General features: G+C 27.0%; 1 protein-coding gene across 1 annotated transcript in view; it reads left to right on the top strand.

Moving 5' to 3' along the window:
- Positions 1 to 2,155: 2,155 nt before the first annotated feature.
- Positions 2,156 to 21,880, top strand: part of LOC119685622 (bicaudal D-related protein homolog) — a 68,284-nt gene continuing 48,559 nt past the window's right edge. Inside the window, exon 1 of the mRNA XM_038099968.1 lies at positions 2,156 to 2,549. Coding sequence (XP_037955896.1) covers positions 2,223 to 2,549 — 327 coding nt within the window. The 5' untranslated portion in view covers positions 2,156 to 2,222. The remainder of the gene's footprint in view (positions 2,550 to 21,880) is intronic.

The raw sequence follows: 21,880 nt of genomic DNA, 5'->3' as shown, positions 1-21,880 counted from the left end.
CAACTATTAATCGCTCTCACTCCCAACAGAGCAAAAAAATATGATAACTACAAATGCAACTATTAGCTTCGTTTTGTGTACGTGTGTACGTGTGTACGTGTGTGGTGATGTGCTTGGTTAAAGCCAAAATAATGTTACTTTGGTTACTTGTTGTTTAGCCATTTCAGTTAATACGAAACCTTCGCGGCGTTAGCAACTCAACATAATCGAGGCGGTTAAAGCGAAGCACGAAGAGTTAACACATCGGATATTCTTCTATGTAAAACAAAAACAATTGCGGGTATTTTTGTGTTGTGGTTTTTTTACGAGACTAAAGCTTATTTATGAGTTGAAATGATAAAATTTTGTGATAGAATAAGTTAAGAAATGCATGTATCATACGCTTTACTACAAATACAAATACGTTTTGTTTTGTCAATAATTCTATGAGCACAAGAAAATCAAAAAAAAAAAATTTGTTTTATTAATAATTTCTGTAACGGAAATATTATAACTGCAAAAATCTAATTGGCGTAGACGAAGTGGTGGCAGTAGTGAATTGTTAACCAAAACAAGACTTCAATAAAAACAAAAACAAAACATTGGTTAAAATAACAACAACGACGACGACGCATCAGTGGCGGCAGTGTTACACTTTAATCAACAAACCGTGAAGTGAAATATACAAAAAAAAAGTAATTGTGATTTACCAAGTTTTTTATTTAAAGTTACTTAAATATTTTTAAATATTTTTACAAAAGCACATTTTTAACGGCTTTAGTGCTTGTATACACTCATATGTTAAAAATTCATAACAAAAATAGTTTTTTTTATTGAAAAAAGAAAAATAATATTTTTTTAATTTCATTGCTCTACTAACGGCACGTTACAGAGTTCAGCTTAGGTGTCGGTTAACAACATTTCAGCTTAGACAAAAAAACAAAAACAAAAACATAATCAAAATAAAAACGCAAACAAAAAAAAATTGGCTTAAAGGAAACTTTGAAGTGCAAACAAACTTGCTAAAACTTAACTGTAAGCTTTAAACTAACAACAACAACTACAACAAACAAACAATAACATAATAACAGCAGCAGCAGCAACAATAACAATAGCAATAACAATAACAAATTCAAAACAAAAAAATACATACATATGTTGAAATAATTTTTTAAATGAAACTTAAGTTTAAGGCAACTGACCAACTTCACTTCCCTTGCCCACCAAGTGCACAAGTATCAGTTTAGCAGCTAAAGTTGCTTCACTTTAACAACAACTAACAACTAACCAATCGTGCTTAAAAATTTCTACGTGACCTGTGCATTACCCCTTGCCATGCTTAAGCAGCTAAATCCGTATAAACAACGAAAACTGCAATAATAAGAACAACAACAAAAATAACAACAAAATTAAGAAGTATCATTTTACGTGTTCATTTATTACTTCTTACGTAGCTGCTAGCTGTTAGCTGCTAGGATTGCATTGCGCGCCCCTTTTCTGTTATATTCCCACTGTTAAAGTTGCTGTTGTATGTGGCCTTAACACAACTACTGCTGCTTTTAACTCTGTTTAATAAAGAAAACTTTACTTTATAAAATTTACATATACACGTACATACATACGAGTATAAAAGAAATATACATACATATGAAGAGTAGCCTTATGGTGTAATTTTTATAATTTCTGTGTGACTATATTGTAATTAACCGTACCATATACAATACACATACACATCCATATGCAGATATGCGGTACATAGTTTCTTTTTTTTTTTTAACATTTCTCATTGTATAATAAAAACAGAAACATTCCATAAGTGTAAATAACCCAGAGGAATTACTGTAATACATTAAAAAAATCATTAAAGAATTTAAGTGTAATACATACAAAAGTGGTGACGGTTTTCTGCTTAAAAAAAAACTACATACATATATATAAATTAAATTTAGAAAAAAACTAAATATGAATTATTTACGTAAAATTGATCTAAATATTGTGGAACGCTTCAATTGATAATCAAAATGTTTGCAATTCAAATGATAACAAAAAAACTTAAACTAAATGCATTTTCTCTCTTATGTTACCAATTCTAAATTGGTATTTAACTCGTTTGGTTCCATAATATATATCTTATAATAATATAAAAATCATCACATTTACATATATATATATATATATACGAATCAATCTATCAAGAGTATCTTAACTGCATTTGTGTATCTGTATTCTAACAATTGGCAAAAATGCATAAAATAAAATTTAATTCAAATTCGGTATATGCGGATCGCGAACGTGATCGAGATCGAGATCCTTCGCATTCGCATAATACGAGCGCTTCACAGCATAACTCAAGTGTTGGTTCGATTAATTTAGAAGATTATATATCAGCAATGGAGGCTCGTAACACGGCAATAGATCGTTCACACGAAACAGATGTTTGGGCTCAGTTACAACAAAAGGAATCAGATATATTGTTAGCGGCTGAGCTTGGCAAAGCGTTGCTAGAGAAAAATGAAGAACTAGTAAAACAACAAGAGAAACTGATTGGAGATTATTCATCTAAAATAGAGGTGAGTCATATCAACAGAGAAGTTTTTTTATATATTTTAATATTTTTAAAAGTTACTTGTATTCGAGGGCAACAACAAAAGTATTTTTAGTCGTCGAGTTTCTCATTTTTTTTATTAAATATTTTACGCTATAGACTTTTAAAGCTATTTTATATTATATATTCTGTACATGTATTTAAATTTAAATATTTATACAAAATACTAGTATTAATGAAACCATATTATAATCCATTCTATAAATAATTATAGAATACATAAGTATAGCAAATTTTAGTTTATCACAACATAATTTAATATTTAATATAATTTAATATCTCTAAATACTCTAATGGCACGAAAACCCATTATCGTGTCCAGGAAGTGAGTTGGAAGCCCAAGAAATATAAAACCTGACGGAATCATAGTTTCTAATGCAATAAGACAGCAGGAAGTCTATAATTATATTATTCCATATAAAGGTTTTTCAATCAGTAGTGAACTACAACAACAAAAATCCTTTTTTTTATATATTATTTTAATTAATTAAATTTTTGGCTGACCATACAACTGTTTCAAGTATTGCCAAATACCCATCATCAGTGGTTTTGGAAATAATTCATGTATTTAATTATTCGTAAATAATTTTTTGAGACTACAAGTACCAGGAATCGAACTCGTGTCCTACCAAATTTAAAGCTCAAAGTCAGCGCTCCTATGTTTGCACATTTTTCTGGAGTTTTATAAATTTGCTGTGAAAGTTTTATTAACAAATTCACTTGCTGTGTATATATAATTATTTTTAATTGTTGAATTTCAATAATATTCTGTTTGTTATTTCCTAACAATCATTATATTATTCCCTAAAAATAGAAAGTGAAGATTATTGTATTAAAACGAGAAATCTGGTTGTAATTGTGGCATAGATCTGCCACAAATTCATATGCCCATATCTTAGTCATCATTCGTTATAGTGGGTCCGCTTTTCATTATCAAATATTACCTCGCAAACACTTTTTCTGAGTTCACTGCACCACGTTTTCCTCTGTAACTACTACATCCATGTAAAGAATGATATTACTTAAATCGACGACAACATTATATATACAAGATTCAATTATTTAAAACAATTTGCATTTCTGCCTGTTACTATTTTACGCTCATATTTAAGTAAATATGTTACTCTTAAATATATATGTTATAATTTTTGTTGAAAAACTTGTTAATTTTTTCCATTTCATAATGTTGTTTTTATTATAGCCCTTGATCGTTGGAACTGAAAATGACAGCAATTAGCGGCGATAATTATCATAGAGTAACTGCTGCCGTACATAATTCTAGCCGATCTTGAAGTCTGATACCATTATTGATTACTTTAATAGAGTCGTTCTATAGTAATCGTGAAATACATCCAGATATTAAAGTATTTTGATACTTATGTCAATCAAAATAAGCATCAAAATATTCCATATACTATTATAATTTCTTTAATTATCAGAACAAAAAAGGTTTTTAGGTAGGATATAGAATAAAACACGTAAAACATTGATTTGAACATTTTTTCAATGCTGCATTTAAGTTTTTGTTGCCATAATTTCATTCATAATTTCTTTTATTTGGTCATTAGGTCAGAAAATATATATACAAATATGGAATATAGTCTTATGCTATATAAATTTGTTACAAAGAAAAAATTGTCAAATTTTTTTATATATGTTATATTTTCCTATACCTCGCGTTGTTAAATTTCAATTTTACGTGACAATTTAGAAGTATTAGATTTTACTTATAGTTCTCAGCGTAGCAAAAGAGAAGCATATGTGCAGTGGTCGCAGTATAACCGAAGTAATATATTTGAAAAGAATAAATGACACCCATGGCCTAATGGTCTTCTATTCGATATAAACGGTATGGTCATATGAATATGTAGCCTGGCTGAATTCAAGACTCCTGATTTTAAAGCCTTTCCTTAATGACTTTTCTAGTTTTTTTTTTAGTTAACAACGATATTATTGAGTATTTCATTTAAATAAACATTTTTATACTAGTACATATAGATATAAAGACATTATATAATTGTATCAAGTATGTAAAAGATAAAGACAAACAAATTAATTCTATTTTAATAAATATAAAATGGAGTGTACATCGAATATATTCACTACTGACATCTCAACAAATCATTCGACTGTTTTCGTCTTCATCGAATGTATGTATGACACCTTTAAACGAAACAACTTTAAAAATATTTTTCTAAAAGATTGTAAATTGATAGAGTTAACATATGCTACATTTTATTGTACCTATATATGCGCATCACTATTAAAAATCATCAGAACTACTGCAGGTCTATATGCATATGTTTTCTGAGATTCCAAAGTTCAAGTGGTACTTCTGTTTTTTTTTCTAAAACTAAAATAATTTTAAAGTCTGTACTCAATCTTTGTACATATATATATATCAATCAGTGCAGAATCAAGAAATAACTTTGAATATATTATAATATTGACTCTTATTTCTTATTGTTGTTATTCTTCTTATATATTTTCTATAAGATTCCAAAGTTCAATGGGTACTTCTGTTTTTTTAATTTTAAAGTCTGTACTCAGCCTTTGTACATATATCAATCAGAAGAGAATCAAGAAATAAGATTGGATATATTATAATATTCATTATAATATCTTATTGTTCTTATTCTTCCTATATATTTTCTATAAGATTCCAAAGTTTACGTGGTACTTCTGTTTTTTTAAAGTCTGTACTCAACCTTTGTACACATATCAATCAGAAGAGAATCAAGAAATAAGATTGGATATATTATAATATTCCCTCTTATTTCTTATTGAATATGATTGTTTAATAAGCTTTTTTTATAAAAATATCCAAAACAAAAAATTAAAAACATTTTTTTAGATCTAGAAGTTTAACTTTGACGGATATTTGAGTAGTGTTTATAGTATATTGTTTCTGACACTAATACTTAAAAATCAGCTAAGACTAAGTATTACTAATCTGCTTATAAAGTATTGTTTAATACCTTTGATATGTACGCTTGACTCATTTTGACTACATTGAAAACATAATAAACTTTAATGCTGTCTAAAGTTGAATAATACCTAAATCTTTTATTATAATATCCATTTATATATTTATTTATGGATGAGATTTATAACAAAAACCTATTCAAGTAAAATTATTTTTTAGTGTTTTAAAAATATAAAAAGCGAATAAAAATTATTTTTACAAATATTTAAAAAATATTAAGATATTTATTAAATATTAAGATAAATTAATTTAAAATTATTTTATGAAAATATTACACAAATATTATTTGTTATTAATATTAAATATTTATTATTTTAAAAATTGAAAAAATAGCTCTGAATACACAAATGCCTTGCAAAACTTGCAAACCTGATAATGTATACTATATACATGTATATGATATATTAGTATAATATATAAGTACTTGTTAAAAAAAACTATTTATGAGTTAATGATATTTTTTTTTATTATTTTAATAATATAAGAAATATATCGGTTGTACAAATACATAATCGAATGCAGAATGAATACTGTGTATGTTAGGTTAATGTACAATTATTTGAGAAATATATTATTGAAAAAATGTTAATTACTGTCTATTTACTAGATAATTGAAGTTTATCACATGTTTTATTTTATAAATTTATTTAAACACGTATACGTCATTATTAGTTTTGAATTGCATTTTTTAATTAAATCTTTAATGGATGAATAACAAAGTTATTATTTAACCAAAATACCAAAAACCTGAATCTCTATTAGATATTTGAATAATAGTTTTTTAACAAAATTTGCATTATATATAAGAAACATATATGAAACATATAAGAAACATATATTTTATATATGTATATAAACATTGTATATATACACAATATTCGTTACTATCTCTAATGATATATTTGAAAATGTAAAGGACTTTCTGGTTCATAAAATAACAATACATAAATAATAGAAATAATGGATATAGGTGGTATGAACAGCATCTTCTCATAGATTCCATTCAAAATGTTTAGCACACTAATACTTAATATCAGATTTTTGATAACTAATCTAGTTCAATTATATAGTTTAGGTAGTTAAATGATGCGCAAAAGATTAATAGGACCTCCAGCTTTTAGTAATATTTTGTACAATGAAAGCTCAGAAACACCTAATAAATTTAAAAATTCGATTGCATAATTTTTCAACTTAATCTGCATTGATAACAGTATTGAGTATATATATAGAACATTCCAAAGAGAGATACATCACCTGACGGGTTTTTAATAATGTATGCCTTTGGCGGCTTATATCATGTTTACATTGCAGCTAAAACTATTTATGTTAATGAAATTAAAATTTGGTCGTTTTCATTGGCATAAACTAATTTATGCATGTAAAATGGCTTGTTTGTTTACATTTTATATATAAAACATATGACTAATATTTGAAATTTTGGAAATTTCTTTTGTGAGAAATTTATTTTACGGGTTCCATTTGAACATTTTTCGTCTTAAATCAGTTGATTTATTTATAATGAGCTCATTTTTATGAAAGCTCTTTGTACGGTAAATTATCCTCATTAGTGGTTTTACAGAATAAAAATGCCTAAATGCGACTAGTGGACACATTGTATAATTGAGACAAGTGAAAATATGGTATTTGGAGTTTATTTGGTACGAATAAGAATAATTGAAATTGCATATATATATATTAATAGATAGAGGTTCAATATTATGGACAAATATAATGCATATCTAAAATTCATTTTATAGTATGAAATTCGACAAAAAAGAAAAGTTCATTGAACTATGAAATTTTCATGATTTTTAAACATTCTCCAAATTAAAACAAAACCAACGAATAACCCTTCTATTTTCATTTGAATGTATTAAATTGTAATATAAATGTATATAATGGAAAGTTATTGAAATAAACTATAATTTTCTGATGGTCTACCATGAACCAATGTTGTTGACACTCCTTGAACCAGCAAAAACTACGCACCAACTTACCATCGATTAAGTGTCACATTGAAATTGTCATTTGATTGAGATACTCGTACCTAATGGATTGGGACTAACAATACAAAATTGTCTATCAACAGCATAAATAATTCCAGAGAAATTCTCTGCTTAGTAAAGGTGAAAAACAAGGTAAATGTAAAAGTTCAAGGCCACTGAAGGATGACGTTATATGTTTATTTTATGAATATTTAAACTGATGTGTAATGAAGTACAAGCAGGGGCGTATCTTGTTAATATTTTCGAAAAGAACTCTTGCAACAGTTCCAACAATTAAATTTTATTCAAAAATTCTAGCAAATGCGCTTCCTGAAAAAATTGCTATGTAACTTTCATACGTTCGTCTGATAAAAACTGTGGGTGTTCGTCTATTTACTTATATCTTTTTTGTTTTTTTTTTTTGCATATATGTACACTGATAATGAAGCCTATTAAAAATTTATTTTATACACTTTCCTGAAATGATAAAAATTTAATATTGAATTAGTGACACATACTAAGTGCTAGGTTTTATATACTTTCTACCTCCTCTGTATTCCCGCACATACTTATACGTATGAATATATTATATATCCTCTGAAACATTTTAAGTAATTGCATTTGTGTAAACAAATTATAATGAAAAAAATATTTTTTAGATGGAAAGAATAGTAATAAATAACTACACACGTACAGTAGTAGTAGTTTCTTCATACTTTCACAAAAAGTTCCTTGTTGTTAACAGTAAATATTAGTTATATACAAAATATTTACTGTTTTGTTTTTATATTTCAGAAAATAAATCAATATTTTATACTGTGTGAGTAGGGAAAATGAATTAACTGCGGGAATATTTGTAATTTGACAACTGCTACTGCGGGTTAATTCATAGTTTCGTAGTGGTTTTCGTGGGACCTTCGGCTATTTACCCATAAAGTAATTAAAAAGTATAATCTTATAAATATTTTATGATTTGATTATTGTCGTAAAGGTCATAACTATTTTTATATGGACATGAAGGTCCTTAAAAGATTTTATTATTCACTATTTTATCGTCAAGTAAATTTAATATATTTATATGAAATTTAATACATAGATATATACTCTTCTAAACTTCTCACATAAATCTATATAGAAATCGTTTCCACTTTATTGGACATGTGCTATATGAGTAAATGTTTCCTCAGTATGTGGATAAAATAATAAAATCGTTTGTATGGAGTAGGTATTTTCAATATTTATTTATAAACAGGGTATGGAAAAGACACCTCTACCTCAAATAAAACCTGCAATCATTATTTCTTTATTATTCATTAGTACTCATACGCACTAGGAAAATTGAGAAATTTTATTTAAAAAAAAACATTAATTAATTAACTTGCTTCAAAGATGGAAAGAAAGTAATGTAATATAAGGATAATGATATAAGGAAAATTCTTTAGCAGAATCACATTTTCCAAAACATCAACTTTGAACCATCATAATTTCAAATTAAATTAAATGATATGTATTATGTATTTATACTCTTTTTTGGCAACCAAGGAATCTGTTCCCGACTAAGTCGGCAATACATTATTTATACCACACTTAATACTTCTTTACCTATATTGTAGTTCACATTCAACTATAGACTTTATTTTTGAAGAAGTTCTAAATCAAGGGTGTCCTGGATACCTTGAAAATTTGGCTTTCATTACTTCTCAGTTTGACACCCATCGACCAATAAACATTTATCCAAACCCATACGCTGTCATTATTTCTAAAATTTATTTTTATTTATTTCAAACTTTCAATTTTCTATTACTAACAGGATAATTTTCTAATTCCTAACATAAAATCTAGAAGCAATTTAATTTTTGTTATCGGTAATTGAAATAATAATATGTTGATCTATGATTCGATGAGAAGTAAATGAAAACTATATAAAGTTTATCGGTCCTTCTTTGTGATGTCGTAATGTTTAGATATAATTAGTTTTTCATAAAATGCTTTTTTCAATATGTGTATTCTTGATGAAATTTAAAACTATAACTAAAATTTATGCAACATATTTTCAAAAATTATCCGAAAATATTATTCAATTTCTTAATAATTTTTGTATTTAGGGCAAATTTTACAAAAAATATTACAGAAATTCCATTAATATTGGTCGTGGCTCTCTCTCTTGAATAAGTGCAATATATATGATTTGTGTTCATGTTTTCTTACCCAATTTCAATTAAAAATTTTTTAGTAATTATATTTTTTTCATATACTGCAGTTCTGATACTCTTGTGACTAATTTAAAATAATTAAATGAAATTATATTACACAATTATCTGCACAAAATATGCTTCTTATAAGATTAACTGTGAAATTAATAGTGATATTGAATAACTAAATATTTACCCCAATAATTTAACTTTATATCTCTGTTAATTTGTGCAGGTTTACTTATTCTCACAAATATCATTTTTATTCTTTGTATCTGTAATAGAAAAACACATAAGATTTGGATGTTCTATAGTAAAGATCGTATAGATAATCCTGTAGTATAATGACAACAGGATTAATGGAGGGAGTTATAAGCTTTTTTTTTGCTTTCAAGTTTTGTATGCCTTTTTTTTTTACAAAAAGTATTTTCAAGTGATTCTTTGGCTTAAGAAAGAAACAAATCGTGTAGGAGAGATGATGAAAATTCTTCTAAAAAATCAACTCTGGCCTTTATATTTTCCGAACAAACTACAGTAAAAACACGTATTAAATATTACACTAATAAATATTTAATGAATTAAAAATTACTATATGTACTACATATGTGCCACGATGGAGCTTGGGACTAAATCCTGGTATTCCCTTATACTTCTACTGTACAATGGTCAGACCCATGTTATCTTATATATTCCTTGTTAATTGAAATAACCAGTAATAATATGCTGCCATAATTAAATGCCATAACATGCAAAAAGTATTAACATAATAGATACTGTCGCACAACACTATTAGAGTTGACAGTATATCTTAATCCTCTGTATCTCTTTATTAAAAGACAGCAGTTTCCACCGCAGCCCGATTGCAATTTGTTTTTAACATGAAGTCTTATAAGTCAAAATTTAATTTAAAAATTTTTCCTAATTGAACACTAGTCTTCCTGTACTTTAGTCGGAAATTCTAAGTAACCACTTTAGATTGAATAGAAAACAATAATGGCAATCATATCTTCTAATAAATAAATAATTCTTCTTCTGATAGATAAAACGTCTTAGATGAGACGTTTTAATCGCATTCTTTATGACTGCTATGATTTTATTCTGCACCACATAGTAAATACTAGACCGTGAACTTCTATCCCCATTGGATATTAACAAATGCGTTCTATGCTTTACAGTTAAAGTCGCTTGTAGCACAACAGATTAACCATAATGCTGCAGTTCTTCACTCTGTTGGCAGTTAAGGTCGCTTGTAGCACAACAGATTAACCATAGCGCTTCAGTGCTTCACTCTGTTGAGAGACAGTGTTATTAATCGGTTTTTTGATCATAGGTTTTTTTTGGATATGGGACTCTTTAACCCTTTGTATCTTTTTTATAATACAAAATCAATATAGATCGAAACAAAAGTCCTTTATTTGTTTTTTAAATAAAAGAATCAACTCCTGAAGTGAAAACATATTCAAATGAAAAACAATCCATATTTACATATGTTTATAATACCAAGAATAAGCTTATTCCTATTTATTCATTCTGTATTTAATCCAATTTTCTTTAATCTGTTTTGGTTAGATATTGTTTCTAAATAAATAATGCCTATAAAAACCGCAAGTAATTGAAGAACTGCTTTTGAGCTGTTGAGATCGTGAGATTTAAAACATCCATATAGTTATAAAAATATTGATATCTCAATACATCTCGCTAATTAAATTTTAATTAATTAACTAAAATATTTAATATATTAATAAAAAATAAAAAATAAAAACACTTCATTTGATATTAATAGATAAAACAATTTCAAGAATAATATAAAAAAGTACACTCTTAACTTTTTAATTAATTAATTTATTTTTTGTTAAAATGCTTTACATGCAGATTGTTTGTATATTTTAATAAGTAAATTATTTAAATAATGTACATTTAATGTTAAATGTTGAAAATATTTATATATTTTCTTTAAAATTAAATTTTTTTAATGCTTTACAGACAACCTTATCTAAATTTTGCAAATATTAAAAACTTAACTACTCTTTATTTCTCCTAAGTTGAACGTTTCGAAAGCACCTGGTTTTGCTGTTTTACAATATTTTCTTTGAGAAAAAGAAAATATTAATTTTAAACTAATATTAGGTAAAAAACAGATACTTGAGAAATATTGTTTGAAATTCAATTATCAGTTTGTCTGTTTTCCACATCTTGTTCTGTTGCCTTATCTTTTTCGATAATATGTAAAAATGTTACCTCACCAATGAACCGAACTTTTGCTCTCAAGTTTTCAAAAACAGATGGAGAGGCAATGTTTTTATTTAATTTTGTTCTTATCATTGTTAGATATTTTAACAAATTCATATTTAAAGATATAGACTGCAATAATTAACATTAACAGCGAATTTTTTTTTTTTTTTAATTCTAATTATTTGTTCCATTGACTTTACCCAAGTGCAAACTGAGCTATGACGCATCTAAAATGTTGTTTTGTTTGCTTGCTTTATCTTTTTTAAGACTTTTGTTTTTTAATTTACTAGATTTTATGTCTAATAATCTAAATATTTTTATCAAATGAAACTAAAACAATTGTGCAAATAATTTATGTCTTCATTAAAGTTGAAAAATGTTCTCATGGGAACGACCGTGAACTCAGTTATAACCAAAAATTCCGTGTCCGTCAAGTGTTTCGAAAAAGTTTACGAATTAAATTAATTTTTAGTAAAAAAATATAGCGATAGTTTTTGTTTTATATTATATTAAATATTTTAACATTTTATGTATATATTTTAATATAATATTTTCATCAAACTAATGGACTCGTGGGATGAATAACTTGTGCCATTTTGACATTTAGCCATTTTTATCCATTTTAATGCAAAAATGGGTAAGTTTTGAGAATTTATGCGAATTTACCTTGAGATACTTTTAGGTTTTATCGCCTTAGTCAACTTACACAATTTTTTATATATAAGTTTGTGTAAAGATGTGCCAAAAAATAACGCGAAGTTGTGGTTTGCTAATATTTTTGCTCTTAATTCCCTTTTATATTTTGGTTATTTTGCATAGTTTAGTTGTATTCTGTGGTGGACGTTTAGTTTGGTCTAAAAACGCGTGTTATTGTATTACACGAACTTCTCATTTCATTTCAGTTTTAATTAATTTTATTCAAATGGCAAAAGCACCATCATCATCTACGTGGGTTAACTCGCAATAGTCTTGAACCAAAAAAATGGTATCAACTGACGTCAAACCCGAAAAAAAAATGCGTTTCAGATTTTCTTTAGGTCCTAATGTCAATGTGTAGGAATGGTGTTAATGTATCGTGTAAAGTGTGCTGTATTTCATGTGATTAAGTATACATAAACACACATTCATTTTGATATATAAAACCTATAAAATACTTATGTTCTGTTTAAGTTTTCCCACGACATGTTTTCATTAAAAAGTATATTTTCATTCATACGCACTTCAACAATACTTACATATATTATCATTTAGAAAATAAAATTAAAATAATAACAATAATATATTTTATTCACATGTACAAGTGCAGATAAAAAACTATCTCACAGAGCTTTAATGTAGATATTTTTAGAAACTAGTTTTAAAAGAACAACTCCCCATTGTCACTGCTCACATTTATAGTATTTTATGGTAATATTTTTATTTTTTTGTTTGATGTAGTAGTTTAATAGTAGCTATAAAAGTTTAAAATATATTCTAATACTATATAAAATCTAACTTTATTTAAATACTGAAAGGCAGCACAATAGTAACAATTCTTGTTGCCTTTCATTTCATACAGTTGTTGTTGTTGGTCAACAACTTTTATTTATCGATATTTTTGAATATCAGCACAGCAGGCAACATTTACGTCTATGAAATATAAATAAAAATATTAACACGTATTCTTTTTAATATGTAATATTGTGTATATATGCCATACAAATGTGTATGAATTATATTCGCAATTTAATTATTTTTTTCTATTTTAATTTTAATCTATTTGAACAGCTTTTTAGTCTCTATTTATTAATAAGTAGTAATCTACAATACAAGAGTCAAGCGTTAAAAAATTAAAAAAAAAAATAACTTTATTAATAATTGAAAATTTTGATATACCAGTATTTATATATATTTATTTTTACATATATATATATATATACAAATCGAAATATACATATCGAAACCAACGTTATGTAGGCGTTACTTACTTTTAAACTATTTTCTATGACTCTGAATTTATTCAAAATGTATGATTTTAGCTAAAAACATCCGGATTCATACAAAACAGAATTTTGTTAATTTTTATTTATCATTTTAAAAAGTTTATACAATTTTTAAATTAAGTTCTCATGCTGTGCAGTTCGTTATTCTTACTTTATACAAAGTTTTTATAACATTATTACTTCTACATCCATTTACAAACAGTTTATGCTACCTACATAAAAGCTACTTTTGGATGACAATCTTACAAAATAATGTTTGGTTAGTTGGTCACCTCGATAAAAGTATCTTACAATGGTACGAGTAATAGTTAAATGTGAACATATTGTCATTTATATTTTACACCATCTACATAGAACTACATAGAAAAAATAGCACCTACGTAAAATTTACAACTATGTTAGAATAAAAAAGATATGTGCTATTTATGGAAATCTCTTAATATTCTAATATTTCTATCTTAAACAATATGAAAAGCAGCTTATTCTACAAAGCTGAAGTTGAACTAGGCTTCAACTGTTGCTTCAAGAAAATATTAAAAAATATTTAACCTATATCTGAGAAAGCTTTTTACTATTTTAACATACTTATTGAGCTCTATAAAATTTAATTGTTAATATAGTATGAAAAGAGCAAACATAAAATATTTATTTCAAATAAATGTAACTAAGACTCTTTGAACTGTAAATACTTAAATTTTAAAATCGATTTTATATTTGACTTTTACCTATTAACTGTTTTGTGATGATTTTATAAATATTTTTTTCAATAAAGTAGAATAATTTTAAAAGAAGACATTAACAATTGCCTCTAAACGACCAAAAAATGAAAGGCAGTAAATATAATATAGTATTTATATTGTTGAAAATTTTCATACTAAACATTTTTTAATTTAAAATTTATTGCTCCAACATATTTATTATTAAAATTATATAGGAGATCAAAAGTGGGCCAAAGCTATATCGCAACTAAAATTGTGTTTAGGTTATGTTAGATTTGATTACCACGAAAATAGTCTTTACTAATTCATAGAAGATTGGCACGTTTTCAATACATGAATATTGCAACAGTCTGAACACTCTTTTTTTCATATCACCTAAGCCATGGATCGCCTATTTGTTTTAGCCTTAGTCTCATTAATACTGAACACTGGCAATAAATATGATCCATCATTTCTCGCAGCATATGCATTTTTGCTTATGTCATTCACAATCAATATCGTTTTTAGGACATATCACAGTAGCAGACAATCCCTTATAAGCAGTCCTGTTCGCATCTTACAGTCAGTGACACAGTGAGAGTGCATAGCTTGTAAGTTTTCCATTATACGACCTACACACCAAGGTTACGACCTAAATAAGGTTTCCCAAATATTATCGAAAAAAATAATTTTCAAAATCTACTAATCTTCGAATAAAAACATATGTTTAAAGTAAAATGAAGGATATTTAATGTATTAAAAATTAGTGTTTGAATTAGACTATTTGCGTGTTGAACCTCTGGCTTAATACATAGAAGCAAATTAGAGGTTTATAGGTTAATATCTGCCTTTACAGGGCACTGGACCATAGGGCGTTATGGAGCTAGACTTGAAAAGGATACCAGAACACCTGATGTATTTATGTTCAGGTTTGGCCAGAACTAGGTTTAAGTTTCTGGGGCCCCTTTCAATACACTCGGCCATATCTCTATCATTAGCATTGGCCAGATTCTTGCCTTTATAAATGTCTCTGGCTGGTTCTAGCTTGACCATCTCTCTACTACCCACTATTGCGAGGTTTTGTGGATTCAAAACGGCTTTTTTAGCTTATTGAAGTGAACACGTTCCTCCCACCACAACTATCTAACTAACTAACTAGACTATTTGCATGAACAGTTTTAAAGATATGGCTTGTTTTTTATGTAAAAAATATATATTTTTTTAAAGTAACTTTTTTTGTCTTGCTGTACATCGGTTGATATTGAAAATTTAGTTTAAGGATATAAACTACATATACATCTTTCATCTTTGCTCTGTTTATATTTTCATATATATTCATATTTTCACTTTATATAATCTATTATATAATTCTAAAATTAATACCATATGTATTTTAGATTTTGGATATAAGATATTTTAGGATGTCATGGTTAGTAAAATCTATGATGCAAAAACACAGAAACTATAAAATTTCTAAAAATGCTTAAAATTTTAATATATTTAACAATATTATTAAGCAATTTTAAACTTAAGTATATAAGAAGTGAACAAAAAATATTAAACTGAATCATAAAGAATCATTATTTCTCTTCAATATAATGAAAAATACTTTAAAACCTGTAGATTACTTTGATTGAATGATTAGTAATAAGGAAATATTTAAATAATTACAAAATTTGCAATACTGAAACGCTTAATTGGTGAAACTACTCATGTTTATTTTTAAAAAAATCGTGTATTGACGAATAACAAAAAAAATTTTTTTAATATATTATTTATATAAAAAATTTTATACACATAAACATATAAAAATGTGTTAAAAGTTTTGTTAAATACATGCGAATGAAGTCATTTTTGTTGAAGTTTAGAGAAATGAAACAAAAAAGAAATTAAAATAAATCTGAAATAAATTTATTGCAAAAACTGGAGATACTTATAAGAAGAAGCAACTTAAATTTGCATATGCGAGGGTACAAAAGACACTCAGCTCTTTTCTACTTTGTTGTAAATACTTTTTTATTTTGGTCATACTGGTGAAAACCAGTTTTCTACTTTTTTCTACTATTCATTCGAAAGAAAAAAATCAAGAAATATAAAATTTAGCATTGTGAAACCTAAAAAGACCCATTAAACGAGTTCAAGTCGAAGCTTCAAAAGTTGATTCATCATTAGACCATTTACATTGTGACCGAAAAGTTTCCGGAAAATTTTAAATAAAACGCAAAATTCTTAATCTTCATCAATATTTATTTTATCTCCTTCAAAATATGCTCCATTAGAAGCGATACACAAATGCCAACGTTTAAACATTTTTTATAGGCGCTTTCCGGTATGGCTTTGAGTTCCCTCTGCGAATTCTGTTTTACGTCTTCTATGGATTCAAAACGCGTTCCTCTGAGTGGTAATTTGAGGTTGGGAAACAGGAAAAAGTCACACGGTGCAAGATCAGGTGAATACGGTGGCTGTTCGATGGTATTTATTGAATGTTTGGCCTTAAAATCGTTGATAATGTTGAACAAATTGAGGTGAATCGGAACAAGCCGGGCGTTGACACGTCGCATACACAAATTGTCCACCAAAATCAAACGAGCCATCTCACGACCGATGCCTAGCTCTCGTGCTATCTCTCTAACACTCACATGAGGATTTTTGAACACGATTTCCTTTGCCTTTTCAATGTTTTCGTCGGTGGTAGAGGTCGAAGGTCGTCCAGAACGCGGCATGTCTTCGACGGTCGTACGACAGTCCTGAAAGGCTTTGTACCACTCATAAACTTGAGTTTTCGATAAAACTGATTCCCCATAAGCCTTTTGTAGCATTCGCAACGATTCTGCACACGAAATTTCGTTCGAAAAACAAAATTTGATGCAAACTCTTTGTTCAATATTTTTTTCCATTGTTTTTTTCGCAACGCACTACTGAGGTGAACTGGTTTCAACAGCTGCCGTAAACGAACTGTCTGACAGATCGCGCTCATTTTTGGCATAGTAATTAAGGACAGTGCTGCCAAACTACATAAACTTAAAATATCGAAAAATATACAGCGCGCGAATTTTAAATGAGAATTTCCGAAAGCTTTTCGGTCACAATGTATAAGACTTTGTTTTGCATATGCCATAGTGCCAGAGAGCATGTAACGCAAAGAAGGTAGACAACATTAGTTGCCATAAAAACTGAAATACAATATAAAATCGCATTTACTTCCCTCAATGAAATTAAAGTTTAACATGAAAACAAAAAGTAAATGTGAGGCAAAACCTAGTAAAGCGTTAAACGCGATTAGCAAAGTTAATAGGAGAAACACTATGACCAAGTGACGTTTTTCCGCTGCTCCAGAATTGCTTCGACCATCATTTTATGCAAATATTTATAATTGTTACCTTTTGATTAATGGAACAATATTATTTGCTCCATACTAAAACTACAAAAAATAATTATTACAATCATTTTTTTATTTTTTTTATTTTCGTTTAGTATGTTTTGTTCGATTTTAGCACATAGTAACCTGAATACAATAAAACTCAAATACAAAAACAAATAAGTATACGTTATGATTCACAACACGTTCATACCGAAATCGTTACTTTTTATAGCTTATGACCGCCTTTTAGACCATTTGTTAGACTCTTAGACGTTTCGTCTGTTGAACTGTTTGTCCGGTTTATTACCATCAAGTTATTGCGATTATCGCACAAGCCACAGCGGTAAACCTTGAAAAGGCAAAAAAAAAAAAAAATAATAATAATAAATATTTTTAAACTTTCAAGTTGTGTTATTAACGCTTTTTGAAAATAAATAAATTATAATAAATAATTAAATTTTTTTGCTCATAGCTTGTCTCAATGAGTTCCGGGCGGCTTGTTCTAACTGGCTCTGAACGTTAACTCATACTGAAAAATTAATATGAGCATTGCCCAGCGCCATTAGTTCCACAGTTTGAAATTGAAGATGTAAAAACCATTTTTTTTTTTGTGTAAATGAAGACATTAAGACCATGAAATGATTATGGTCACATAAAAATATTTGTATTAAAAAACTGGATTTACTGTATCAGATTATGCAATTTTAAATAAAACTATAGATTAATTTACTCATTACAGAGTACAGTAGATCAAACTTATATCTATTTACTGTTATAACATAATTCAGTAATTAACCATTAAGATATAATTTTGAATTACTGCAATTTTCTCCATCATGTGTAGCTAACACAAATTTTTTATAATTAATATAAAAAATATTTTCCATTTATTTTCTATTTTGTTCTTAATTCACAGTAAAAAAAAGAGTTTTAAGAAGATTAGAGAATTACGCATGTTCATTCACATAAATATTTCTGAGTTATAGTTTGAAGAACATAAAAATGTTAGGTTGCCAAGTTTTAACACTCTGTATACAACTTTGTAATTAATTAATTAGCACAGGCGGTATAACTTAAAAACACCTAGCAGAGTGGAAACTCTTTAGCTACCAAACATCAATTTTATCCTCAGATTTGCAGGGGATTTGGTTCTTCACGTTTGGGGGTTGATCGCAAGGTCAGCAGCCTTGCATCGAAAAAAAGAACCCGCTACGCATTCTTCTTTAAAAAAGAAGGAGACCAAGGTTCACATTGGACTGTAGTGAATTATTTTTTATTTTAATTTATTTATTGATTGTGTTCTTTATTCAGTGATATAAAATTAATATTGAAGATAAACAAACTATAGTCCAATCATGGTACTAACGGTGTGGAGACATATTTAATTTTAAATTTTTATATGATTTTTGATTTATACTTAAAATTAAAATCGTTAATTAACTTATTTTTGTATCACTTAGCTTGTTTTAAATTCTTTACCAAATCTTTTCTTTTATTATCTAAACGATTTAGAATATTAAATATTTCTATTTCAAAGAATATTACACTTCCTAAGCACTGCAAACGTAAGAATTTATGTACCGGATAACTCTCCAAAAAAAAAAGTTGCCGAGTTTCTTCCATACTTAACTTACATAAAGACCATAACCTTATTTGACTTAGAGCAATATTGTTTGCATTTAGTTCTATTGGATCACATCCAGCTTTGAAAATGCACAGATTTTAAATTGAATATTATGCGTTCACAATATATGTATGTAATTTCTCTGAGATAATTGACTTGATTATATATTCTCAATGAATTTGTTGCAGTATTGTTGCGGCAGCATTCAACATGCACTCAATATATGAATTAATGTGTTCTCAAAAAGCTAATTTCGTTTAGGTATTTACTATCTATTGTCTACACTTTCTTCAGTATTATAAACCAACCAAACTCTTTACGATGTGAAATTCTAGAAAGTAGATACGGTAAATGTTATACAATATACTTAGTCAACATTCCTCTAAGCTCTAAATTTGCGCTATAAATGTTTAAACTGTTCAATATATTGTGTGCAATAGTTTTGCTGGAACTCAAGTACTATTTATTGGTTCAAAAGAGAGTTTCTCCAGGTGGCGTAAATGCTGTTTTCAATACACACAATTTTGTTACTTACGTGTGTTAAAAAGTTGATTTTTGGAGTAATTGTGTCTCCTAAATGACAGTATTCCGAAGCCACACGTTTTCGCTTTCGATTGATTCAATTTTCATTACTTGATATATTGCCCACACGTCTTTATTATTTACTATTAATTTATATGTTTTTCAGTTACATTTTCAATTTAATATAATGTATAATGCATATAATATTTCTAACCATAAACTTATTTGATTTTGAGCGCTAAATATAGTTTATCATTTAATTTTATTAAGCTAATTATATATCAACAATTTGATCTGATTGGGTTCATAAAAAGGGCTTGCAAAAATTTGATATACTAGAAGATGGACCGATTGACATTATCTACCGAAGTTGATTTTCGATAAAAAAAAAGCGCAGTAAAAAGTTTACTACTACCGGACAAACAGACAGATCTACATTAATAAACTAATTTGTTTAGTTATGCATATTAAGAGAATTTATTATTTATACCCACTATATAACTGCTTTACAAAGATTTTCGCAAATTTAACGAATCTTGTAATCACAATATTATAAAAAGTATAAAAACGTTTAGAATAATTTTATTCTTATATATCATAATTTTCCCATTTTCTATTAGAAAGCTTCTTTATAAACTTAGTAATTACGGACAGAATATTTTCATTTTAAAACCTACAATCTAAAAGTTCTCTCTACCTTTAAGTCAGAATATATTGACGTATATTCCCAGTTAGGTAATAGCTAATTCCTTTTTTATAAACTAAGTGAAGTTTTCCGAAAAAATTTATCTAAAACCTGTTAAACTCTTTCTACAATAATTTTAAATAGAAAGATACTGACATATAAACCTACCTTATGCAATAGATATTACTATCAGAACGGTCTTTCCTGACTTACATACATTTCTTTTTAATTTTTATAAGAAATCCTATAACTGAAAGAATCGTTTACATTTTACAAACATTACTTTGTCAAGATTCTGTCCAAACAGTGACTATTCTTATTATTCTTCTTGCTTTTATTAAACATATTCTAATATTTGTATATAAGATAAATATTAGAAAAACAATCAATGACAATTTTTATTAATTTAAAATATGTATTTGTTAGTACCGATATGTCAAATGATAAATATTTATTATTTGTGGTTGTGTGGTTTTAAAAGTAATCCTTGAATATAATTTACACTTCCAAAGAAACAGACTTATATTTAGCGAACTTTCTTAGTCATACTTTAACTGAACCTTGAAATGCAATAGAGATTAGTTACTAATACAATACATTAAGAGTAAACAAAAGAAGCTTTATGCTAAAGGTTATTGGTTAAAAATAAATATTTCTTTAAAAACAATAATCAAAAAATTTGTGATTTAAAAAAACAAAACCGTAAAAACTAATTCCCTTGATAAAAAATAAAATTTTGGATATAAAATTTCTTCACTCTTACCCTATTTTCTACTCCAAATAGATTTCTTATAATAAGACAAAAATTATTTGTAATGCGCTATAATAATAATTATAATTTATTAAATTTGATTTTAACGTCAATATGACAGTTCAATTCCTGGTTCTTGCAGTCTCAAAAAAAATAAAAAATTATTTACTAATAATTAAATACAATAAATAATTCCAAGACCAAAAATTAAATTAATTAAAATAATATAAAATGAATTTTTGTTGTTGTAATTCACTGTTTTCGAAACTTTTCTAATA

This window comes from Teleopsis dalmanni, chromosome 1, assembly GCF_002237135.1.
Source record: "Teleopsis dalmanni isolate 2A chromosome 1, ASM223713v2, whole genome shotgun sequence".
NCBI lineage: Eukaryota > Metazoa > Arthropoda > Insecta > Diptera > Diopsidae > Teleopsis > Teleopsis dalmanni.
This window is presented reverse-complemented; position numbering and strand designations above follow the sequence as displayed.